This window comes from Saccostrea cucullata, unplaced genomic scaffold, assembly GCF_032062105.1.
Source record: "Saccostrea cucullata isolate Sc308-1 unplaced genomic scaffold, CSIRO_AGI_Scuc_v1 ctg7959, whole genome shotgun sequence".
Lineage (NCBI taxonomy): Eukaryota > Metazoa > Mollusca > Bivalvia > Ostreida > Ostreidae > Saccostrea > Saccostrea cuccullata.
In genome coordinates, this window is record NW_026927248.1 from 5,185 (window position 1) to 30,008 (window position 24,824).

Genomic DNA, 24,824 nt, shown 5'->3' on the forward strand with positions numbered 1-24,824 from the left:
CGAAAAAAAAAGTTTTTTCTGTTAATGAGATTTCAGTTAAACCTTCCTCCAACAAAGCCTTTGTATTGTCCGAATGGATTGGGATATTTATCACGTATCCGCCAAACACAACAGCTCGGTATTACACGCCGTATGCCTGCCCCAAGTCGGCCATGTTGCCAGACTATGTATTGCCTGTAAGCTGCAAATCGGTTGGACCTATTAAAGTCTTCATCCGGGGGCATTACCAGAAGCTCCTCCCTCAGTCTTCTGGCCACTGCCAGGACTGCTTCGTCCAAGACAATCAAATAAAAATCCTGCAAAAATAAGAAAACTAGTTTTAATAAAAGGGATTATTTGAAAGTAAAACAGTGATACTGAATTAATCAAAGTGAATTTGAATTGTGAACTGGTTACATACAGGCAGCCTGGAGTAGCAGTTGGGTCTGGTTCTGCCACAACAGCGCCTTTCTGCCTCTGTGGGCATTTCCCGGCAATATGTGCAAGTACACCAGGTAGGGGTAGGCCCGTCTGGTGGAGGATGGTGACCACCATGCTGGCTGTGACTGTCATCCCTGTCCAAGACATCAAACACAAATCCAGGGTGTTGAGATGCAATACTCATCACGAGTCCCCTCAGATCCACATCTGATAACCGAGAAATTCTATCCTGAAATAATTTAAAAGGGTTTGTGTATGTCGGCACACTTGTCCAGAATGGCACAAATTCATGAGTGACACAAGTCGAAAAGCATAAGATTCTAATTTCTATTATTTTCCTTTTTCAAACTCAATTATATTTGTAGACGGTGGGATAACTGATTACAATATATTTACCTGCAACTGGTGATTCCTCTCCTCTAAGGTAGCTGCAGCTACCTGAGCTCTGTTAGGCCCAACTTGTCTGTTTACTGCTCCTCTTCGTGGAAAACCTCTTCCTCTCATAACTCTCCCTCTTCTTTGACCTCTTCCTCTCCCTCTAACACCCCTAAGGGTGTCACGCCCCCTACCTCTACCTCTTACTATCATTTCATCATTGCTGTCAGAACTAGACATCGAGCTTCTAGAGTCCTAAAATAATCAAACCTTGAATTGTTTTCTTTTGTGATACATACATATATATAATAAATGTTCCAACTAATATAATGGGGTTACGACTGATACAAAGACACACAAAAATTTAGTGACCTGTTGCTCACAGATCAAAACAGCTAACAAAAACATAGTTTATTCACAGAGGAGTTTACATTTTGTTTTTAGCTTTAATTGGTGTGTGTGTGTGTGTTTATTCGTTTTCTTTCACTTTTTTTTAATTTCTGCAGCAGGGAACCTTTAGTTTCTGCTTACAAATAAATTGTGTGATAAAAAAATAGTAGGCCTACGTGCGAAAAAGGAAACCAATATTACGACATGGAAGACACGTGGTCAATAATATTTTGTTTGTGAAAGATTATCCGATATATCTATTATAAACAATTTCCCTATATAATAACCAAATTATAACATCTATCAGTCTACGATACTTTAAACTCATTTGTTAATAAGTAAACAGCACTGAAAATGTACTACGTGTGGACAAGTACGTGTCCGCGTGTTTTCTGGGTTTGACCCCGCAAGAGGCCTCATCGGTATTATGTGTCCCAAAACGATGAATAGCACAGTCAAAATCGAAATATTTAAGTAAATATACACTAGTAAGTAGAAAAAAGATAATTCTGCAGTTCATTGAACATATCTAATAAATATAAAGTGGGATATTTTTACTGGGTAAACTTGCAGTACCTACCTCAGCATCCATGACGTTGTCTTCGGCTGTTTTCGGCAGTGATCGGAAACGTCATCAGAATATGAGTACATGCATAATTAGTCGGGTTATTTTGGCAGACGAACTTCACAAAAACAACGATAATATAGGATGTTATTATTTAATTTAACACTGAAGCTTTATTTTACACTTTTTTAAATCACTGCAAGTGATTTTTAGTGTTGAAAAATATATGATTTTGATTAGATAATATGCCTTTAAATCAGAAAGATAATGCACCGAAAAAGTCATGCAAACAAAGTAATTTTACTAGATTTGGATTGCTTAAAAGAGGTTAAAAGAGGTTTACGTTTTGGAAACTTAAATTTATGTCATCTAATACCCATTGACAAAATCAAATTGTAGCTTCTGTGAAGGCCTCTATGAAACATTCTGAAATGATAATTACTGTTACTCGGGTTTAGAAATTAATGGATTTGCTTTTGAGAGAAAGGATAAGTCGGGTAGAGGAATTGTTGTTTATATTTCAAATGATATTACTTAAAATCATAAAACTGAATTTGAAGTGAGTAATATTGAAACCGTGAATCTTTAACATATAGATTATTTACTTTGCAGAAAATCAAGAAATGTCTTCCCTTGAAAACTAGAAAACTGTTTAACATGCCTTTATCCTATCTTCTATTAACTATTGTACACTCCTCTGTTTTAGAACATAAATACAGATTTCTTCAACAATGTTTGATTTCGGGGGCAGATAATGGCCATTACCGAATATAGTTATTTAATCACGAAAATTCTTATTCTAATATCTGAAATAAAATTCAGGAATATTTTACCCTTTTATTTGTAGTTTTTGATAGATTGAAATGTCTCCATAAAAGATTACATATGTAAACTACTTACACTCATTTCTTCAGGAAAAAGAGTTTTCCATGATATAAAAAAAGTTTCAAAAATAACCACAACACCAAGTTTTTTCACCACATATTTTTTGCATTGCTCTTATGTACTAAAAATAACACGAAATACTAGTTATTCTGTAAAAGGTAAAATTGTGAAAATAATACTTCATGACTTCTCATCACTGAATATATTAAATACCATTAGTCACACACGATAGTTTTAGTTTTGGAATGCCTCTGTCAGTTCTCTTTCACATTATTTTGAGACAGTAGTCCCACTTTTCCGTTCAGTGCTCCTTTGCTCAGCCTCTCGATAGCCTGAATTTAAAACATACATTGAAATACTATTTTTGTGCTGTGGTTTTATGACAAAATGAATAACGAGGTTTTGATTGATTTTTTTTTTTTGCTATGCATCATAATGCACCAACAGAAATAAAAAATTTAAATACAAGTACTCCATAAAATATTGAGTAAACGAACAGTATTCAAACTCAAAGTCCAGGTAAACAAAGCAATTCTGCAACAGAGTAAACATGGAGATCTAAAAACACCAGAGATGAGATCAGATGCCATGTAGGGGTAAGCATCCTATGTCAAAATGTCTCATTTATAAATATAATGTGTTCCTTGTCATGATTAGATGGATGGAAGAATTCGTAGATATTTCAGTGTGTAAACAAATAGTCTGAAAATGTTATCAGTATTTGAGCTAGTGATAGATAATACATGCTCATAAGGTCATTTAAGGAAATCCAGTGTCGAATAATGTGTTGGCACTAAGAAGACCCCCACAACGATCCTGAGAGTATGTTTGATGTTTGAAGTTGCAGCCCTCGGGTGACAGACACTATGAAAATCTAGATCCGTGTTTAAAAAGTAATGAAAATTATGGAGATAACGAACAGTTTTCAGGATCAGAAGTCCATAACACAATAAAAATAGGAGCTGAGCAAACAGGGACCTCAAAACATCAGGGGTGGGATCAGCTGCCATGGAGGAGTGAGCATCCCCTGTGTGCTCATTGTCTTGATCAAGAAATAACGAAAAAATCCGTCGTCAGTTCAGTGTTTAAATAATGGCCTACAAGTTGTATGAAAAACGTCATCCAGCAATAGACTACTTGACAAATTGTATTTGCTGACAAGGTCATGACATATCGACGATAGCACTTCCGAAATGAGGACTTTATACGAGACTGCTAATATTCTTGTTTCATCAACTTTTTGTCAATAATTTACCTCGTTTAAAAAATTCATAGGTAGAGCATGCTTTTGCGTATCGAATCAACTTATGATCATAACTTGAATGATTTTCACAAAATTAAAATTTGCATTATAGTCATACTGGTCTAGTCTTTTTCATATTCTAGATGTTGATAAACTTTGTCTTCTGACAGAAAATAGTAAATAGCAAAAATAAAGATGTTCTTTTATATATTAAATACAAATTATCTAAAATATATACAACATTATTCTAGCTAAGACTAAATAGAAATATAAGAGGGAAAAACTAAATACTATTTCTGCTTGTGTTTTTGATTTGCAAAATATTTTCCAAGTTTTCATTCAAAATTGCCATATTTTGTAAATGAGTTTCTTGAGTGTATATAGGCATTGAAATCTGGGGCTTACCTTGGGGGGGGGGGGGGGGGCACTTTCAATTTGCTACCGACGGCTATGTACAATGCATAAGAAAAAAATAGTTGGACTACCTTCTACTCGTCCTCTACTTGGTCTCAATAAGGTAAAAATTTCAAAGTGCGTTGATTTTGTTCCAATTTTAACGCACTTTGAAATATTCATTCAAAGTGCGTAATTTTTTCAAAGTGTGTTGCCACAAAGATCACACTGACTTAAATATTTGAATATAGTATTTAGCCCTTGATAAGTTGTATCTCATTCTACATATATTGGAGTCGCGTGTGAATGTGGAATTGTGTACATGTATTTCAGGGGATACAGGTCTTATGCAGCTATATGTCTGTACAGGCACGAGTAACTGGCTAACGAAATAGGCAATGTACATGTAGCGGTTATTTTGGGTATACTTTCATATGTAGCGGTAATGTAACGTTTTTGTAGCGGTTATGACTATGTAGCGGTAAAAAAAATCTTTAAAATGTAGTGGTAATGAAAGTTATTAAATATGGAGGTTCAAACCCAAACTGTGTGAACAGATTCAAAATTCGGAATATATCATCAACATTACTACATAATAATTAAGTTTTTTTTGTTTGGTATTTGAGGATGGAAGAAACTTAAAAGTAATCGATTATTAATCGATTACAATGTTTAAAGTAATCGATTACAGGATAATACTGACTGTAATAGATTATTAATTAGACCAAATTTCTCTAGGTAATCGATTACATTTGTCAGAATTTAGTAATACAAACAGATTGTTTAAAGACCTGGTCTCCATAAACTACAAAGCTATTGTCATCCGGGAGTATAGTCAAGTAAGTAAATTTACGAGTTCCATTTGTATTGAAAGAATAGCTGTATTTGATTTGAAAAAGCTTGGACTTTAATTTATCGCGGAAAATGCCTGGTGCTATGTGCTTCTATTCCCTGTTTGCAGAATTGTTTTGGCAATAGATATTTCCAAGAGCAATCGCTGTCCGTTACCTTCCTCTTTTTTGAGCTCAATTAAAAACTTTAAAAATTGTCAAAAATATAAGATTAATTAAACAATAATAATCAGTCAACATTGATTGATCCAAGTTAATCTTTTAAAATTTACCTTTGATAAATCTAACCAACGACTCTGAAATTCATCATTTCCCATCTCCTTTGATGTAGAATGTGCCACATCATTTCTGTGTTTTTTTATCCTCTCCACGTCATCACTTACAGTATTGTGCTCAAAACCTAATTCCTTTCTCCAGACACCCGTCTCACATATTTCCGTTGTATTCCGCAAAAGTTTGTATAGAATAGTGATGTCAAAATTATTAGAATTTGGTTTTGCTCCATTATCTACAAGAGATGAAAACTTCTTAACTTTGGAATATGTAGTGCAATTGAAATACATGTATTACTCTGAATAGGAAATGTTACTAGAAAAGTATATTTAAATGAAAGAAAAAGTGAGCAATCTCACATACCCCACGCTCCCCAAACGCAAAGTGCTGAAAATACCGGTAAAGATAAAGGAATAGGAATTTCCCAGCGAAATGAACATTAACACTTTGTGTCCTAAATATCTGTAAAGTTTGATGAAATTCTGTGCAGCAGTTTAAAAGGAGTTGCGCTGAAAAACGGTTCATCACTATATTCAAAATTTCCCCAAAAATCTAAGTTGAAAAGTGCCAAAATTCCCAAAATATTAAAGGAATCGGATTTTCCTGGTAATATGCACATCTTTAAATTGTGTCCTAAATATCTGCAAAGTTCGACGAAATTCTGTGCAGCGGTTTAATCGGAGTTGCGCTGACGAAATGTCAATCTCTATATTCAAGATACGGCCAAGAATCTAAGATTTTAGTGCGGAATTTCCCCAAAAAATGAAGGAATCGGAATTTCCTCGTTTTATGTACATTTACACACTGTGTCCTAAATAACTGCTCAGTTTGACGAAATTCTGTGCAGCGTTTTAAAGGAGTTGCGCTGACAAACTGTTCAATCTAGTATATTCAAGGTATGGCCAAAAATCGAAGTTGAAAATAGTAAAAATTCCCGGAAATTATAAAGGAATCGGAATTTCCTGGCAATATGCATATCTAACAGTGTCCTAAATATCTGCAAAGATTGTCGAAATTCTATGCAGCGGTTTAAGAGGAGTTGCGCTGAATAACTGTTTATCGCTATATTCAAGATTTCCCAAGAAATCTAAGTTGAAAAGTGCCTTAATTCCCAGAAGAATCAAGGAATCAAAATTTCCTGGTAAAATGCACATCTACACATTGTGTCCTAAATATCTGCTTAGTTTGACGAAATTATGTGCAGCGGTTTAACAGTAGTTTCTCTGAAAAAATGTTAATTTATTTATTCAAGGTATGGCCAAAAACCTAAGTTAAAAAGTTTGGAAATTCCCGAAAAAAAGTAATCGAAATTTCCTTGTAATGTGCACATCTACTCATTGTGTGCTTAATATCTGCAAAGTCTGACGAAATTCTGTCAAGCGGTTTATGAGGAGTTGCGCTGACAAAAATAAAACAGGATTGACGGACTGACTGACTGACTGACACTCTGACTGACTGACTGATTGACCTACCAACGGACGGGTCAAAAACATTATACCTAACGCAACTTGTTGCATGGGGCATAAATATATTATTTTTAACCTGAATTAATACAGTTTGAAAATATACCTGGAAAAACGATTCGAAGCTGCTCTTTATTGAAACAATAGTGTCCTCTTCTAAGAATGTATTCATGTTCAGTAAGATGAGTACATAGTTTTTCTGACGGGACATTTTCGTCGAAAACCATTTTCAAAGCCTCTCTTCCAATCTGGATTAATCCCTCAAGTTGTTGAAAATTGATTTCAAATCTTTTTGCTGTTGATAAGATATATATTACATCATTAAATTACAACAATATTTTGAAAGAAAAACTGATTGGTCAAAAGTAAATGATTTACATACATCTTTTGCTCTATCACACACCCAATATATATTTGCGGAAGATATTTTTATTCTGCACATCACAAAGCGTATCATGTTCATGAGTAAAATTTCAGATTTATTTTTATCAGCAAGAACGAAGTCAGTGGCATATTGCTATTGTTCCACCAATAACACTATCTGCCAAATATCTTGAAGATTGCTTAATCAATCTTGATGAAATTCACTGTCATGATGATCAACGACTTAAGATGTGCAACCTTGAATTAAAAATTTCAAATTGTTGCAAGGCAGCTAAAAAAAGATGTAATTTTTAAATTTGATCCAATCTTTCTGAAACTTTTTTAGAAACGTTCTAGAAATTGCAATCCGTGACTGAAGACCTGCTGACACCCTAAAAATTTCCCAATTTTCAAGTATTATCAAGGCAACAGACAACAAGTCATAGTTTGAATAAAAATTACTTTTTAAAAAAAAATCTGTGTAATACTTAAGAGAGTTGTTTTGGTGCGTACTATGAAAGAGATCCTTACCAAAAATAGGACAGAATTGACAAAAAGAACGATTTTATTTTAGGGAATGCTGCATTCGAGTCACCTATTTTGCTATGTTTTCACCCATTTTTTTTCGTGAATGTTATAGTAGATGACTTCGACACTGAGCATGTTTCTTTAAGAGTTGTTGTAAATCGTGCTTTACAAATAAAATTGATTTCAAAAAACGTGTATCTGTAACGATTCTCTAATAAAACTTATGTCCAAATAACTGTATCTCACCTTTTCTCTTTTTGTTTAAACTCTGCACGTAACTTTAAACTTTAGATCACATTTTAACAAAAAAAAAATGAATTTTATATTACCTGACACACTTTTATCTGTTGTCTTTGCTTTAAGGTGTTCCTGATCCCTTTTCGATGTTAGAAATGACCTCCTATTCTGCAAGAAATTTCAAACAATGTTAATAAACATAAAAATTTGAGTAGTATCTTGATTTATTGTAGATGTGTTTGTAAAGATAATACTTATCCAACCTCCACAAATTTGATATAGTCTTCAATAAGTTCCTTATCAACAAGCTTATGTGTCACACTGCAACTTGTGCAAAATAAGTCTTCATCCATATCTTCAATATCATCAAGTTTAGTAAAGGAATTGTCCGAGTTTTCAGCAATATTTGCGTACTTGCATTTAATTCCCCAGATCCATTCACTGTGACGAAAGAATGAAGATGCCAATTTTTCCAACTGATTTGAAATGTCGTCTAGAACTTTAAAGACAACTAATTGATCAATGCTGTTGGGTTTGAGTCGTAGTACCTGTACTTGAATATCATTTCTTGAAATTGCCAAAATGACATGGTGATTTGCATAAACAAATACAGCAGCAGTACGATAAATATTTTTTTCTTGTCCACTTACATTCAGCTTCCACTTGCTAAGTGACATACAAGATACGACAAGACGGTGAAAAATGAATACCGGTAAAAAGGCAAACCGGAAGCAGTGAATAAGGTCAAATGAGAAGTATTTACGGCATTGAGCTGGAATAGGCCTTTTATTCATACAAGGTACATAATATGCAATCTTTTCCCTCGCAATGTTTTGTGGTATGGGTGTCATCATTCCAAGTCTTTCCATATATAAAATGATGTCATGCTTGTATTGCATATACTCGTTATTTTCTTGTGATTTCCACATTGCTTCAAGCAGAGCATCTGAGAGTTCCCCTGTTTTGTTAAAAGCATCCCATTCATCTACCAGTTTTCGTTTACATTCAGTTTGAACATGTGTTTCATCGGCAATGATGAATTTAAATGCATCAGCAAACCACTGGATATCCAAAATAATTATTTCCTTCAGTTCTTTTTCATTATAAAACAACAAATGTCCAATTTCATGGAAAAATGTCAATGCATCTTCTACCTCTGTAATTTCCATGTTCAAGTTTATCAATGTTTTTATTTTCTTCAGGTAACAAAGTTTCAACTTTGTTTTCCTGAGTTTAGATAAAAGAATAACCCAGGAAGATGGCAATTCCTCGCCCCAGTAATTTTGTTTCTGTATAATTCTGCTGATAGATTCCAATATTTTTGAAGGAGAGTCATTGTATTTATCATCAAATCCTATTGTAAATGTCCTCTCATTGTCGATGTGGTCAAGCAAAGATTTGTTTTCTTCAGATATAATTCTCCAGACATTCGTGTAAAATACATCTATGTCCTTAAAAATAAATAGTGTACATTTTAGAATGGCGCATAAGTAATTAAAAAACCTATATGTTGGTCGTCTTTATCTCACTGAAACAACAAGACTAACATAAACAAAAAAAAAAGACCATAACAGAGAAATTCCTTTTAATATTTTGCATTTTTCTTTATACGTTAATCTAATATTGCTAGAAAAAATGTCAAGAGAGATCATAATCTAAGTTTAGGAAATCATCAGTCTCTTTTCCTGTCGTGTTACGCTAGAACATTCACGAGTCTATTATGGTTAATACAAAAGTGTGAATTCTACAGTCAGTTTAATTTAGTTAACTTCATTTCTACATAAGTTCTTAAGTATACAATACCATTGATACAGACACTCAGCTTCTGAGGTGAATACAACTTTATTTATTCTATTATTCAGGTTTTGTTAATTTCAAGGTCCTCGATAACGTTTTCCAAAAGGCATCCTTTTAACTGTGGTTAATATTCTTTAAATGTTGTAATTGTTTATTATGAAAAGCGTATTAGTATGGCTTTCGTTTCTATAAATAGTCGTGTTAGTAGTAAACGTCCGCTGGTTTTTCTAGTATGGTGTTCCGTTTGTGTAACGTTTGATAAAAGTATCTTGTGTATATTTGAGTGTAGTGTTACTTGAGTATGTGTAGTGTTGCATAAATAAGTGTAAAAAGTACTTAAGTGCAAGTGTGTGTAAGAATGCATTACTGCTCTATGCTACATTGTATGCTAAATGTATGGTAAACCATTCGTGTAAAAACTTTTAACTTAAGGATGACGTTTACTCAGGTTTCAGAAAACAGAGAGGAAATTTCATAAAGTATAATATATTAAATTAAAAATTGTTTTAAATGGATAAAATGACTAAGAGTTGACACAATATCAATTTTAAAATTTCATATTTTATTATTTGAAGAAAATATACAGGAACAAAAGTCAATATATGGTAATGCAGAGGAAATTCGGACTGAATTTTTAGTTTTTCATTTTTGTCAAAATCTTTTATTTCTTGCAACATTTATCACGGTTTAAAGGCTGTATGTTTTTTCAGACACCATTTTGTAAATTTTATATGTCTTAAAGCTAATAAATTATTTCAAATAATTAAATACTATTAAATAAAGAAATTCAGAATTATGGACAAAAACGGTTTCTGGCAACATATATCAATAATTTGATCATTGACCCCATAAAATGTTTATACCATGAGAATAAGAGCAACAAAGGTAATATTGGGCTATAAATAATTTAGAGTTCTTATCAATCAGATTTTTTAAATATTCGATTTAAAATGGGGAAAAAATATATAAATGACAGAGGAAATTCGGACGGTAATAATTTTAAGTTTATGGCCTTAACTCGAATCGTTTCTTTATATGAAGCAACTCTGTTCCATTGCAATAATATTTCAATATTGAAAAAGTTTTTTTGCTTGTAATATTTTGTGAGTGAGGAATAAAATGGTCATAGAGTGAAAAACTTATGTATTTCCCGAGAAAAACTCAGGGGCCCCTACCATGAAAACGAGGTCATTGACCTAGTTATTTGAAATTGAAATTTAACACAAGAATCATAGGTGTACAATGTGCAATAGGTAGTTTTTCGTTCTTATCAGTGGATTTTTTAATCATCTGAGTAAAGGTATACCTTAATATTGTTTTCTGTTTCTTTATGAGTAGGTCCTATCCCGAGAGTGCGTGTACAAGGAACACAAGGAAGTACAGTGATCTGTATTTACTTTTGTATTTGAAACATTTTTACTTGTTTTTTTTTTATTGGAAATTCAAGCAGCATGGATTAGACTCTTGGTCACCCGGCAATACATTTCCGGGAGAATATATTAAGAAAAATCTAAATATCGGCGGAAGAACTTTACCTGAAATACATATGCAGTTTTTTTTAATGAAATCTGCGATTTAATGTACGTTCTCTACATAAACCTTTGTGAAAACTTTTTATTAGTTACTTATTCATGTCATAATAGTTGACCTAATACATTTATTTTATACTCAGTTCCATTAAAACATTAATATTAAAACATTTCTTTACTAATTTTCTTGAAAGAAAAGTATGGCAAAGATTGGCATAGTGTACACACATTCCGATCAGCTGTTGTATATACCGTATTCAATTCTGCTTTAATATTTTGAACAAATGTAAACAGGTGGTAAAACACGGACCCCTAAATATAACAGAGATGGGTTCAGCAGACATGCTTTTGAAGTTATCTTGGGACTAAGACATAACTTAAGATGAACTTACGACATATCTTAGTCTAAGCCACCGAAGCTATCCTATCGTAGGAAAGTTCCTAATCTTAGTCCTTACTTTAGGACAACTACGAGAGAGCTTGACTTAACGAGGCCGAGTTTAATTATTTCTACCTAAGGGATTTCGATAACTTTTCTTTAATTAATTTTTACTGTTATATTTGTAGTACTCCTTAGTGCGATGGAACTCCAAAGTCCCGTGGTAACGCCAAAGTCCCATGGTCTGCACCAATGCCCCGATGATCTGACACGCCTAGTGTTGGAAATCAATTAACGTTTATGACGACATAGTATCACTGCGCCAAACCTAAATGACGCGCCATGCCAAGGTCTTAAAAATAAGTATAAATAGATAAATGCAAAAACTAACCCTTATCTCTCAGATCGGTGAGAGACTAACGCACAAATAGTGTATAATTATTAACAATAACCTAGACATTTCGGTGGGTGCAAGACTAACCCTAATCAATCGACTAGTGTGCGAGGACTAACCCTAAATCTCTCGGGTTGAGCAATGCTAGGACTAACCCTAATCAATCGAGTGGTGTGCGAGGACTAATCTAAATGCCTCTGGGTGGTGCAAGCAATAAGCAAAAATCAATAAAATTGTATTCGAGGACGAATTCAGAAATGATGGCTTTTGAATGCAGGACAACAGTGTCAAAAAAATTGACGTCGGATTATTATAAATAAACGTTGATTGTTCATCCACACCATCGGACTTCAGTGGATCATAGCAAATTAGTGCAGCATGTCTCAAAGGAAACGATCCATCGGACTTCGGCGTCACCATCGGACTTTAGAGTCTTACCTGTACATATTTATTGTTTTAAGATTTGAAAATCGAATGCTTACCATCCCGATTTCTTTGGGAGTTTGTTGGAAAAGAGCCAAATTATCAGGTTTTTCAGATATTTTTTGTCATTTTGCCCTAGAGATTTCTTATTTAGTCAAGTCGATGAAATTTATTATAAAAAGTCACTAAATCATGAAAATTAAAACAAGTTGACCATCTACATTTGTCTGGATCTTAATTACAAACTTTTAGTCTTTCGATGCCCAATACCTCTACAATTGCTATATTGTGGTATTAATACGTATTGGTGCAAATGAATTATCGTCGCATATAAATTTTTTTGGTAAAAATAGCAATATTTAGATTACTACGAACATAAAGGCGAGTCATATGAAAATTTCGGGGAGGGAGGGGGCCTGTATTTATAATAATCAAAACATGCACATGCGTTTGACTTTCTTTACCGCATTACTAGGAATCCCTGTTTTCTGTGTGTAAATTTGTGGGGTGAGGGGGGAGCGGGGATGTGTTTACTATTATATACTTTTTCTTTTACACCCTTAGACGTGTCTTAAGATATTCCTATGATATTTCCTAAAAATATCCTACACGTCTTGAGGTGGCTCATTACATCCACAGAATATTTACATTTGCCAATGTCTTTCCTTATATGACAATATAAATTATTTTGACATTCAATTTTCAATATTTACATTTCCAATAAATTTCCCCTATGATTCTTTACAAAATAAAATGCAGTATATTTTCTCATGAACTACATTTTGTATGTATCACGAATAAGCATGAATATATCCACTGTTACGTCACAATACCGCTATTGGCGTCAAAAAGTCAAAAAATATAGTGCACACTGTTTTGTTTTAAAAATGACAGTTGAACGGCGTAAATTTATGGCAAGTCATCAGAAAAATAATGTAAACATAAGAAATGAATTTAATTTTTTGAAGATTCATGAGGTAAATGAACTACAACGCTTCACGCCGGCATATTTAACGCGCTTCATGAAATATGCCGGCGTGAAGCGTCATAATTCATAACCTCATGAATCTTCAAAAATCAAATTCATTTCTTAAATGACATGCAGTTGGGAAAAATGCACGAGACAATTGGAGAGTCTTGACTATTACATCATATGATGACGTTCATGTGCGTTATGTTGCATTTCAATATCAAGTCCAAATAGCGCTTATTTTTCATTGTAATAGGCATAAAAGTAAAATATAAATATAAGAAATATAATATCAGTTTTTAGAGTTTCATTGGGATATGACATGAAGTCGGTACGTGATCAAATCTACTATAATGAACTTTAGAATTGATCTCGCGACCGATTTCACTTATAATGTAGATGTCAAATATTCAAATGGAGGTTTTGATATCATAAATATTGTTTTAGAGATTTTTTTCTAATTTTAGTGAATTGTTTTATTTTCAAGTTCATAATTACCAGAATTTCAGAAATTTCAGTGTTAAATGGTGAACATCTCCTTTAGACATGTACACACATAAGCTCATAATGCCTAATATTATTCTTATTAGAAAAAAAAATAGTTTTCCCCTAAAAACAATTAAAGTCATTATCTTTCTAATCTGTGCATAAACTATTAAGAAAATGAGTTCTGCAGAGAAAAGGAATGTATTTCAATGAATTGCATGTGACAGATTGAATAAAGAATGTTTTAACAAAATGACAATTCCAATTAAAAAAATAAAAGTCCACTTTCAAGAGTTATCTCAAAACACATAGTCCTGAGCGCTTGAACATTACATCTAAAAACTTCCAGAGTATATATTTTAATCAATAAAGCAATTATATAAATTAACACCAGCACAGTAAATAGTGCAAGTAGATAACGTTTTAAAAAAATTCAACAGGGTTATAGATTACTCGAATTTCCTCCATACAAACATGTCATTGATTGAAAGAGCTCACTGCTATGCTATGAAATTACAATTGTTTTGTTTAGCGGAGATCTTGCTGTTGTTGCAGCCCGGAGGACCTGGCTGCTCTATACATATAAGTTTAATTGTTGGTGTATGGGGATTGGGGTTAGAGTAGTTATCTAAAATTAAAGGTTTTCTAAACATTGAAAAGATTTTTAATCAGAAGGTTTTTTTCCGTTCATAAATTACGAGATACATAATACATTTACTTCCATAAAGTGCATCTGTAAAAATATATATGTATTTTCATATTTAATATATATAGTTGCTTATCATTTACTATCGAAAAAACGACAGGTCCTCTTTTTTGGAACATCGAACTTTACTTCTCGGATAAAAACGTACTCTGCACAGTCTAAAATTGAAAATTAATACATTTCAAATATATAGGTGATGTGTCTTACTTCAATTTATATTTTATGCAGCCAATATTTACTTGAGGAATTGATCAAGTTTAAAATGTTATCGTTTTTGATTGATTTTTATCCGTCTACAAGTTTTCAAAATATTTGCAACTATCGTCTCCATCAATTTGACGCATGCCTTTTCACACATATCGAAGCAGTTTGATGATCAAGACTCATTTTCATTGTTTACTTTATATATTTATTACCAGGGCGACAATGTTTTCTTGTTAATTTCTTTTGTTTCTCCTTTAAAGCAATCCTTCTTGGTTCATGCATAATGAATCTGTTATTTTGTTTTCACTGTTAATAGCACCGCATGTTTCATCTATTTTTAAAGCTTTTTAAATGTCAGGGTCATGTCATAAAGGTACCTTGGTAATTCGTCGCCAGACGAAAAAGGTCGAAACAATGGATTTTTTCTGTGTAGTATATAATCAAAAAGTGGTGTTAGGAGCCTCCTTAAGACGAATCTTAAACAAGAGGCCCATGGGCCACATCGCTCACCTGAGCACTGTAGCTTGAAAAAAAAACAGAAATTGGTTTATTATTGAAAAGTTTAAACCGAAAAATGGTCCCAACCAATCCTTATCCTGATCAGCCATTGTGGCCCCGCCCTACTCCGGGATCATGATTTGAACAAACTTGAATCTAAACTACCTAAGGATGCTTTCATATAAGTTTCATCTTTCCTGGCATAGTGGTTCTGGAGAAGAAGATTTTTAAAGAATTTTCCTATATATTTCTATGTTAAACGTGATTCTTGAGAAGAAGATTTTTAAAGATTTTTCCTATATATTTCTATGTTAAACTTTGGGCGGTCATTGTGTCCCCACCCTACCCCCCGGGGGTCATGATTTAAAAAACTTTAATCTACACTACCTGAGGATGCTTTCATATAAGTTTCATTTTTCTTGGTACATTGGTTCTTGAGAAGAAGATTTTTAAAGAATTTTCCAACATATTTCTATGTAAAACTTTGATAGGCCATTGTGGCCCCGCCCTACCCCCGGGGGTAATGATTTGAATAAACTTAAATCTTCACTACCTGAGGATGCTTTTCTATAAGTTTCATCTTTCCTGGCACAGTGGTTCCTGAGAAGAAGATTTTTAATAGATGCCATTTATTTTTTCATTTATTCATAATTATCTCCCCTTGGAAAAGGGCTTGGCCCTTGGTTTGAACAAACTTGAATCTCATTTACCCAAGGATACTTTGTGGCAAGTTTGCTTGAAATTGACCTAGTTGTTCTTGAGAAGAAGATGAAAATGTGAAAAGTTTATGACGACGACAACGACAACGACAACAACGACAGACGACGGACAAATTTTGATCAGAAAAGCTCACTTGAGCCTTCGGCTCGGGTGAGCGAAACATTCTACATGCATGCTTGATGGTATAAAGAACAGTAAATATTCCCTTTTGACCGTTGAATCCTAAGTATTGATCAAGTAGGCGAAAATTTTCGTAGTTAAATATAGAAAAAAAAAAACAAAGGTCTAACATTTAGTATGAAACATGTCAGCCAAAATATGATCCAACAATAGGTTGTTTTTATTAAGGGGGCCAACTGGGGTTTTATTGTGTGAAAACTCCAATAGCGAAACTCTTTATTTTAATACTATACTAGTATATAATTCACACTAACTTCAGTGCACATGCCAAGTTTGGGGAAAATCTACCGTCCAGGTAATATTAAGGGACTGTCTCAAAATACAGGTACATTTACTATAGGATTACAGAGGAAAATGCCAATTTTTAGCACTTAAAAGCAAATTATACAAGTAATACCACAGACTTTTTTTTCAGACTATAATATTTGATGAGTTATACACTGTATTGTAAATTATATGTAAGAATATGTAAGAAATACAAAATTCTGCCGTCTTCTTACCAGAGAGGGCATCTCAAAATGCAACAAATTGGTTAATTTTCCTCTTTTTATAGAGTACTATAAATTATAAAGGGCACAAATAATTTATATGAAAACAATAAAAATAATGGAGATATTCTTAAATTTCTTTGTTCTAAATTTCAAGAGCGTATGTTTATTACTTTTTCTTTAATAACATTTTTATTACCCCTTTCTCCGAGAGCCTCAGTTTATCATACTGTCAAAAAACACTGTAACGACGTCGACTGATCTCTAAATTGCAAATTCGGTTTAAAATGCAGTTATATAAAATTGTAATAACAATTTTCAACCTGTAATTTCTTAGTGTTGTTAAATTTTAATAATTAAGCGAAAAACGTTGCTTTGAAACAGTAAATATGCTTCATTTTACCCTGATGCGCGAAATATTGCGCAATGAAAACTACAGTCGGCCCCTTTAAAACGACCACAAAATTTACAAAATTAGAGGTTGATGAGATCTCCGTAATATCAACTGATCTAACAATGGCTTGCTATAGTTTCAACAATGAATCTTATCAGAGATGCTCCTGAGTAGTGAACAGAATTTTAACAACATAAAAAAAGTAAACAATCGAAAAAATGATTTCATCTCGCTCAGAAGATTCTCCAAAGGAAATTTCATTTTAAAGAGGGGTGGGGGTTGGTGGGGGGGGGGGGGGGGGGGGGGGGGGGACTGGTGTTTCCATTGCGCAATATTTCAGGCATCATTGTTAAATGAAGCGTAGTTAATTTTTAATTTTTTTCCATTAAAATAATTTCAGGTTGTAAAATTTGATAACCATTTTTAATAACTGTTTTTAAAACAAACTTTTAACTGATAGGTAGATTGACGTCATATTGAAGTGTTTATGACGTTGTGATAAAGTAAAGTTCTTAAAGAAGAGGTTATAAAAAGTAATAAACATATGCTCCTGAAATTTAAAAAATAAAAAAAATTAGAATCTCTCCATCATTTTTACAATTTTTTGTATAAATCCTTTGTGATGAGTTTAACTTTTCTATCGTCAATTTCCTTCATTACGTACATAGGGAGTCCATATATCTCAGTTGATTTGATACGCAAGAGCACTTCGTATGAACAATTTCCAGAACGAGGTAAATTATTGACAAGCAAATTGATGAAACAAGAATATAAACATTCTCGTTTAAAGCTATCATTTCGTAAGTTCTATGGTCGATACAATGACCTTGTCAGCAAATACAATTTATCATTGAGTCAAATGCTGACTGACGTTTTTCAAACTAAATGTAAGTCCATAATTTATACACTGGATTGACGACGGATTCATTCCGTTATATTCCGATCATGAGAAGGAACACACGGCGGGTATGACCGGTCGGCAGGGGATGTTCACTCCTATATTGCACCTGATCCCACCTCTGATGTTTCGAAGGTCCGTGTGTGCTCTGTTCCTATTTTGTATTGTTTCATGGACTTTGATATTGAATACTGTTCGTCATCTCAATATCTTTCTTGTATCCGTCATATCTTATAGTACTCCTAAAAAAAGCCCAATAAAATCGTGAATTTTTGGCTTTTGACATGCCTCCTCTGGAATCAAAACGGTTAAATCTTGTGTTCTTTGCATATAATATGCAATATAGTATTAATATTCATAAAGTTTAAGCAAAAAATCTATTGTTACAGTAGTATTTGAATTATTTGCTCTAAAGTGCTAAACATTGGGGACTCTCCCATATAGCAACGGTACCTGCATTTTGACGGTAGATTTTCCCCAAACTTGGAATGTACACAAGTTATATAAGGTATATAAAAAAAGAGTTTATCGTAGTTTTCACACAATAAAACTCAAGTAGGTCCCCTTACATACTTTTTATACTAAATGCTAGTTAACCTTTTTTTCAAATACCTTTTCAGACATCCCATCAGCATGGGTACCCACCAAAATAACCGGCACATTTTGACTGGTAAAGGTATGAATGGATTTCAGCCAAAACAGTAAATAATCTAAAAGAAATTCAAATATTTTTTTCTAGTATTGCCTAACTAAAACAAAAGCATCATATCACAATTATATTTACCCCGCTTCAGACAAATTTGTAGATTGCTGATTGGATAAAGGCTGATCACATGACGCCCTGAAAGTTTCCGTATTACCTCGCGGCCAAGGAGTAATATGAAAATTGCACACGCGATTACGTTCAAAGCGTTGCTTTTGTAAATAAAGAAGGCTAAGAAACGGCTTACGTAGGTGTAGTTAAGTTTCTTGTTACCGTAACAATATTTTATGCTGATTGTTATTGGATTAAAACTTAATATTTTCAATATATGCACAAATAATTTTTATTTTATATTTAAAAAGGTCTTTAGCGGGATAAATTTGTTACACAGTCAGTTAGAGACCTAATACGGATTCATACAGGGTGTAAAATGGAGATCTGTATCGAAGGTCCAAGGAAAATGTTTAAGTCATTTAAAATCATCTAAGAAGAAGGTACGGTAAGGGTTTTACTGTGCCCTCAAAATTGCATGTTTTCAAAAAGTTATAAAATTTGCTGAAATATGCGTCAAGTATATGAATGTGCTAAACCATGAAAGAATATGGCATAAAGGGGGGGGGGGCATTATGGAAATATGACATCATTACTTTGTTACATTTTGAAGTTGTATACAGTAAAGGCCTCAAAATGATTCATTGCAGGACGTTATTTCCTTTTAGCGTCCACAGTCGACATTCACTTGAATTTTCAGGTATAATGTGTAATATCCTTTGCAAAATCACATGAAGGTAAGCCAATCGTCGGCTTTATAGAAAAGTTAACCCAGAAACTCTAACAAAATTTATTATTCTTATTCAATTCTTATTACATGTTTAAATGCAACAATTTAAATTGTTTAACGTTCAATGAGAAAAAAATGCTCAAATATTCGACAAAAGGCAAGATTTATGGGGACTATTTCTTACTATGTTAGAAGGATATTTAGCAGGAAATTCTACAATTCTTCACCTTTATTTATTAAATTTATTATCTTGGAACTTAAGCCTCATATACTTTTACACGGAGAACGTTATGATATACTAGATATACTAGGAATATTTAAAATAGGTCTCAATTCATATTTTCAGAACATATTTTACAACTTCCATCAACAAACTTTGTCGAGAAATGAAGATATGTTAGAGAAGTCAAGATAAATTTTCCCTTTTTTTTGCCTGAAAGGTACATATTTTGAACAATATTTCAAAGTTAACATCACTGACCCCATCTTTTTCTTTCACTATTTTTAAACTACTTGATTCTTGTGACTGAGCTCGTAAAAAGTTTGATACTAGAAAATATTTTAATACCTAATTAGATTTGTAATAACCCTAATATGTCATTTTTTCAGTGCAAAAAGGTCACACAATAATTTTCGAGCATTTATTTAAAAGATTTGTTCAATGATTAATTTTATTCAAAACATTTCACGTGAAAAAGATTATATTAATTGGTATACTTACATCTGATAAAATAAGAGTGAAAAGTTAAGTGGAAAAACGCCAATTTAATTGTACCGTAGCTCAGTAAGATGCCCAATGACCTGTTATTTTCTCTGCAATTTCTAGGTATACTATATGAGAACTTATCCAAAATATACTGTTCAAAAACTCCTTGATTTAACAAATATCACGAGTGACATACATTAAAATCAAACTGATTCAAAATTATTATAATTATTTTAAAGAGATCGTGTGTTTCAACAAGAAATATTTAACATAGTTACTTAATGCAACAATATACAAATATCTATTTATATATGTATATATTTGAAAGATGATTATAACAACATTTTTTGTGATCAAACAAAGATTAATTAATCAGGAAATCTTCACAACATCTTTTATTATCCTTTGTCTGAAATTTTAAAGGTTTGTGTAACCATAGACTACTTATAGAACCCCAAGATTAATTGTAAGCGTTTAAGATATTGTTATACATATCACATTGTCTTTTTCTCTTAATCAAAAATAGTTCAACGCTTTTATTATATTAATTTTATCTTAAAATAAAAAAAAAACAAAACTTTAATCTAAATTAAAGCTCGAACAAAACCACTCACTCACTAGGGAAATAAGCAAGATATGAAAAACTATCAAATCTTCTAAAGATGCAAAATATTGTCTGGATTCCAGTTAATAAAACTGTGAATTTTCAATCTCATTTTCAATTAAAACAGACGTAAATGTTCAGTATGTTACTTTTACTTCAGATTTCTATTGAACAATTTGTGTCTTGCATTATTAGAGATTGGTTTTCTGCATCATAAACAATTTAAACGCGATGCTAAGTTATATGTTATATCTTAAGATACTAATATGTCTTAGTCCTAAGATAACTTATTAGCATGGCTGTAGGTTTCTTAAGAAGTAGACGAAGTACGGCCTCCTTCCATGCAGACGGGAAAATTGCCTGATCAAGATATAAATTGACAATGTTTTAAACATGCAGTATTAATTGATCCAGGCACTTTTTCAAAAGATTTGTGGGAATTGGATCCGGTTTGTATTATTTTCATTATTAAGGATCGTACTTCATCTTCTGCTCTGCTGAATATTCAAAATCAGTTTACAGAGGTTCATTTATGTATATCTTCATCTAAATAGCTAATTTCTTTTTCTGTTTTTATTTTTGTTGTTGTTTAAGTGTCTCTCTAATTGATGTCAATTGTTAATTTAGAAACATTACGTCATTAAGTTCACATTTACCACGCCTATATAGCATATTTTGTTTAGAACTGCTTATTTTCAAGCAGTTTTTCTTCCACAAGACTTAAACAACCTTAATATTTTTACCAAAGATTTATTAATAAAACAGTAATAACTGACATAAAAATTTTATATGTTCAAAGCTTCGTTTTATGTGTTCCATAAGAAAAAAACTAATTTTGGTTGGCTTGCAAAATAAGCATCATTTAAGACGTAATTTTATATAGCCTACGAGTGCATATAAATTAAAAAAGTATAGAAATTAATTCCAATGTTATTTCTTCTACAAAATTAAAATCAATTAATATACATAGCATCGATTGATTGTATGCTGTTTAACGTTGCTCCCAAAAATTTTTCACTTATATAGAGACTCCACCACTTGCCGGTGGACAGCTAGCTACAAATTTTGATATATACTCAGCATTCAGGGCCATTGAGTAGGGAGGGATTTTTATCGTGCCGGCACCTTCTGCTCGGTTTATTTATTTTTAAGTTATAGAATTTATATTTAAAAAAAATAATACGTGCATCATGATGGTCAAATTTCAATCATTGATTTTTAATTGATTATTTTTAATTTGACCATGAAATATTAGTATACGGACACACCAAACAGTGTTCAAGCCCAAAAATCCATTAACCAATACAAAGTAGGAGCAGTGCTAACATTGCCTTCTAAAAATCAAAAATGGTACATATTTCAGGTGCCATGGAGGTGTGAGCATCCGAACCGACCGGTCAAACCCGCCTTATCATGATTGAGAATTAACAGTAAAATCAGTCGAAAATTCAGTGTGTAAATAATTGCCTGATAATAAGTATGAAAAACATCAGTCAGCATGAAAGATATGGAGATAACGAGCAGTATTCAAGATCAGAAATCCATAAAACAATACAAAATAAGAGCAGAGCAAACACGAACATCCAAAACATCAAAGGTGAGATCAGGTGCCATAGAGGAGTGTGTATTCCCTGCTGACCGGTCACACCAACAGTGTGCTCCTTGTCATAATCAGAAAATAACAGAAAAATCCGTTATCAATTCGGTGTATATATAATGGACTAACAAGAAGTATTAAAAACGTCAGTCAGTTTTTACTCAATGATGAATTGTATTTACTGAAAAGGTTATTGTATCGACCATAGAAATTATGAGTTGAAACGAGGCTGCAGATACTTTTGTTTCATGAACCTTTTTGTCAATAATCCACCTCAATCTAAAAATTGTACATACGTAGGGCATGTTATTGCGTATCGAATCAACTGAGAAATATAAACCTCGTATGCAGGGGATAAAGGTATATTGCTGCATAAATAAGAGAACTTGATAATATTCATTACAATTCAGCCCTGAACTATTCGAAATAAATTAATTTATACTTTTCAAAATATCAAATTATATACAAAGTGCAATAATGGTTGTCGCCGCACCTAAATAACGTCATATGACGGATACAGGCCGACATACTCTTAAGCACTCCTCCTTAGTTTCATTAAAAATATCTGAGATTCACGAACACATTCACATATATTTCTAATTTTAAAAGGATTATTGGTACCCATCGTACACTCTTTACATAATTTAGCCCTATGTCAAAATTATTTGAACATCATGAGACAAACTTAAAGTTTCACATATCTCTCTAACCGTCTCTCTTTTTGGACAACGTCAGAAAACATTTGACGTTTCCGCCCGATCTCCCTTTTTTGGTCTTTGTGTCCTCTGCTGATTATTCAATGACCCATGACCCGCTAAAATAACTGAAGCCATCTATAAACAAGTTTCTTATTTACATTCCCTTCTCTGTGTGTCTGATTAATCATCATAACTGTCTCTACAAGCAATTTCCCCATTTTGAAGCTAAAACATTTCAGCGTTTTCCCCCATTTCACATTTCCTTTGTTCAAAACAGCAGATTAAAACAAAAATGTTTCTGATTACATCATTTTATTTTCAACTTAAGGCAAGAAAATGTCGTAAAATTTTGTCTATCAAAATAGTAGACGGTTTGACGTTTTAGATGCTTTTTATTGTCTTGTCTATTTTCAATTTTACAACAAGCACTTTTAAACGAGACGTTTAGTTGTGACGCGACGACTCCCCTTATGTTTTTTTTCTTTAAGCGTCTCTAAAAGTAATTTAACCTAACTGATTGAATTTTTCAGTTTAGACAAGATTTATTTTCAATTTTTCAGACATCTTTTGGTACATAATATCTTATACTATGACGCCAAATATTAAAGATATTGACACAGTGACATTACTTTTGGATTAACCCGCGTATATGGAGATAAGATCCACGTTGGACATTCTATTTATAATCTTAAGTTGCATACAACTGTAGTTTATCAAAGCATACTTTAAAAGGATTTCATTTCAAACTCTTTGATTTCAGAATTATTTCAGCGCAATACACTTTTTTTTTAAAATTTAGCTTAAGCGATTCCGGGGCCTGGTGCCTTAATATTGGTATTTTCCCCACTTTCATTGCCCATATAGTGTAGGGCATTGCCGCGAGAATTTCAAAATTTCAAAAGCTAGTCTTTGAACTGGCTTAGTCATTTACTTTACTGTAAATATAATTATGAAAACGGGTTCGCTAGAACAGTCTTTTACTGTTTATACTACTAGTATATTAAAGATCTTTCCCGAGATTTACCTCTGTAAGTCCATGTGGAAAAAATGCTCCTTTTATATTCGCATACTTCAACATTCACCAAAGTATCCATGTCCTTTGACATATCCAGCACCAATAAATAAAAGCATCGTGGACTCAAGTAAATTTGATGACAGGCATAGTAAACTGCTTGCCCAGCAAAGTCGAACATTGTTACTGTTTTTTCTTCAAAGTTCACTCTGCTGTCTCGGAGTACGGTATTCAATTCTTCAAATTTCCCTGTAAAATAATTATATAAGGTTTTTGACAGATGAATGGTTCCAAACATTCCTATTCAACACGAAAAACAGTTGGTATATCTTGTATGAACTTTAAAATTTTGTAAACAAAGGTCTCTGTGAGTGTGCTCGAACAAGGGCAAAAAAACCCATTAACTTTAGAATAACCTGTTTCATTTAAACAATAAATGATTAAATAATTAAATAAGTCACAAAGCGGATATCGTGTTTTATGCATCTTTTGTATCGCTAACTTTACAGAAGGAGATAATAATAATACTCGATAATTTGGATAAGAATTAGAGTCATACCTTAAATAGACTTCTGATCTTGAATACTGTTCGTAATCTCCATATGTTTCATAATAGGTTTTTATTTTGGTTCATGGACGCATGCTACATTTTCTCTATAATACAACACTGC

General features: G+C 32.7%; 2 protein-coding genes across 2 annotated transcripts; both read right to left on the bottom strand.

The window, feature by feature from the left end:
- Positions 1-1,115, bottom strand: LOC134273858 (uncharacterized). Its single transcript, XM_062756081.1, has 3 exons — positions 817-1,115; positions 401-649; positions 1-296 (listed from the first exon to the last, which is right to left on the bottom strand). Exons 1-3 carry the CDS (start codon positions 1,033-1,035, stop codon positions 33-35), a joined length of 732 nt encoding a protein of 243 aa, XP_062612065.1. The 5' UTR covers positions 1,036-1,115; the 3' UTR covers positions 1-32.
- A 1,649-nt stretch (positions 1,116-2,764) lies between these two features.
- On the bottom strand, positions 2,765-24,395 carry LOC134273859 (uncharacterized). The gene is made up of 7 exons (XM_062756082.1): positions 24,166-24,395; positions 18,665-18,762; positions 8,250-9,437; positions 8,079-8,154; positions 6,965-7,153; positions 5,395-5,630; positions 2,765-2,967 (listed from the first exon to the last, which is right to left on the bottom strand). Exons 1-7 carry the CDS (start codon positions 24,332-24,334, stop codon positions 2,890-2,892), a joined length of 2,034 nt encoding a protein of 677 aa, XP_062612066.1. The 5' UTR covers positions 24,335-24,395; the 3' UTR covers positions 2,765-2,889.
- Positions 24,396-24,824: the final 429 nt, after the last annotated feature.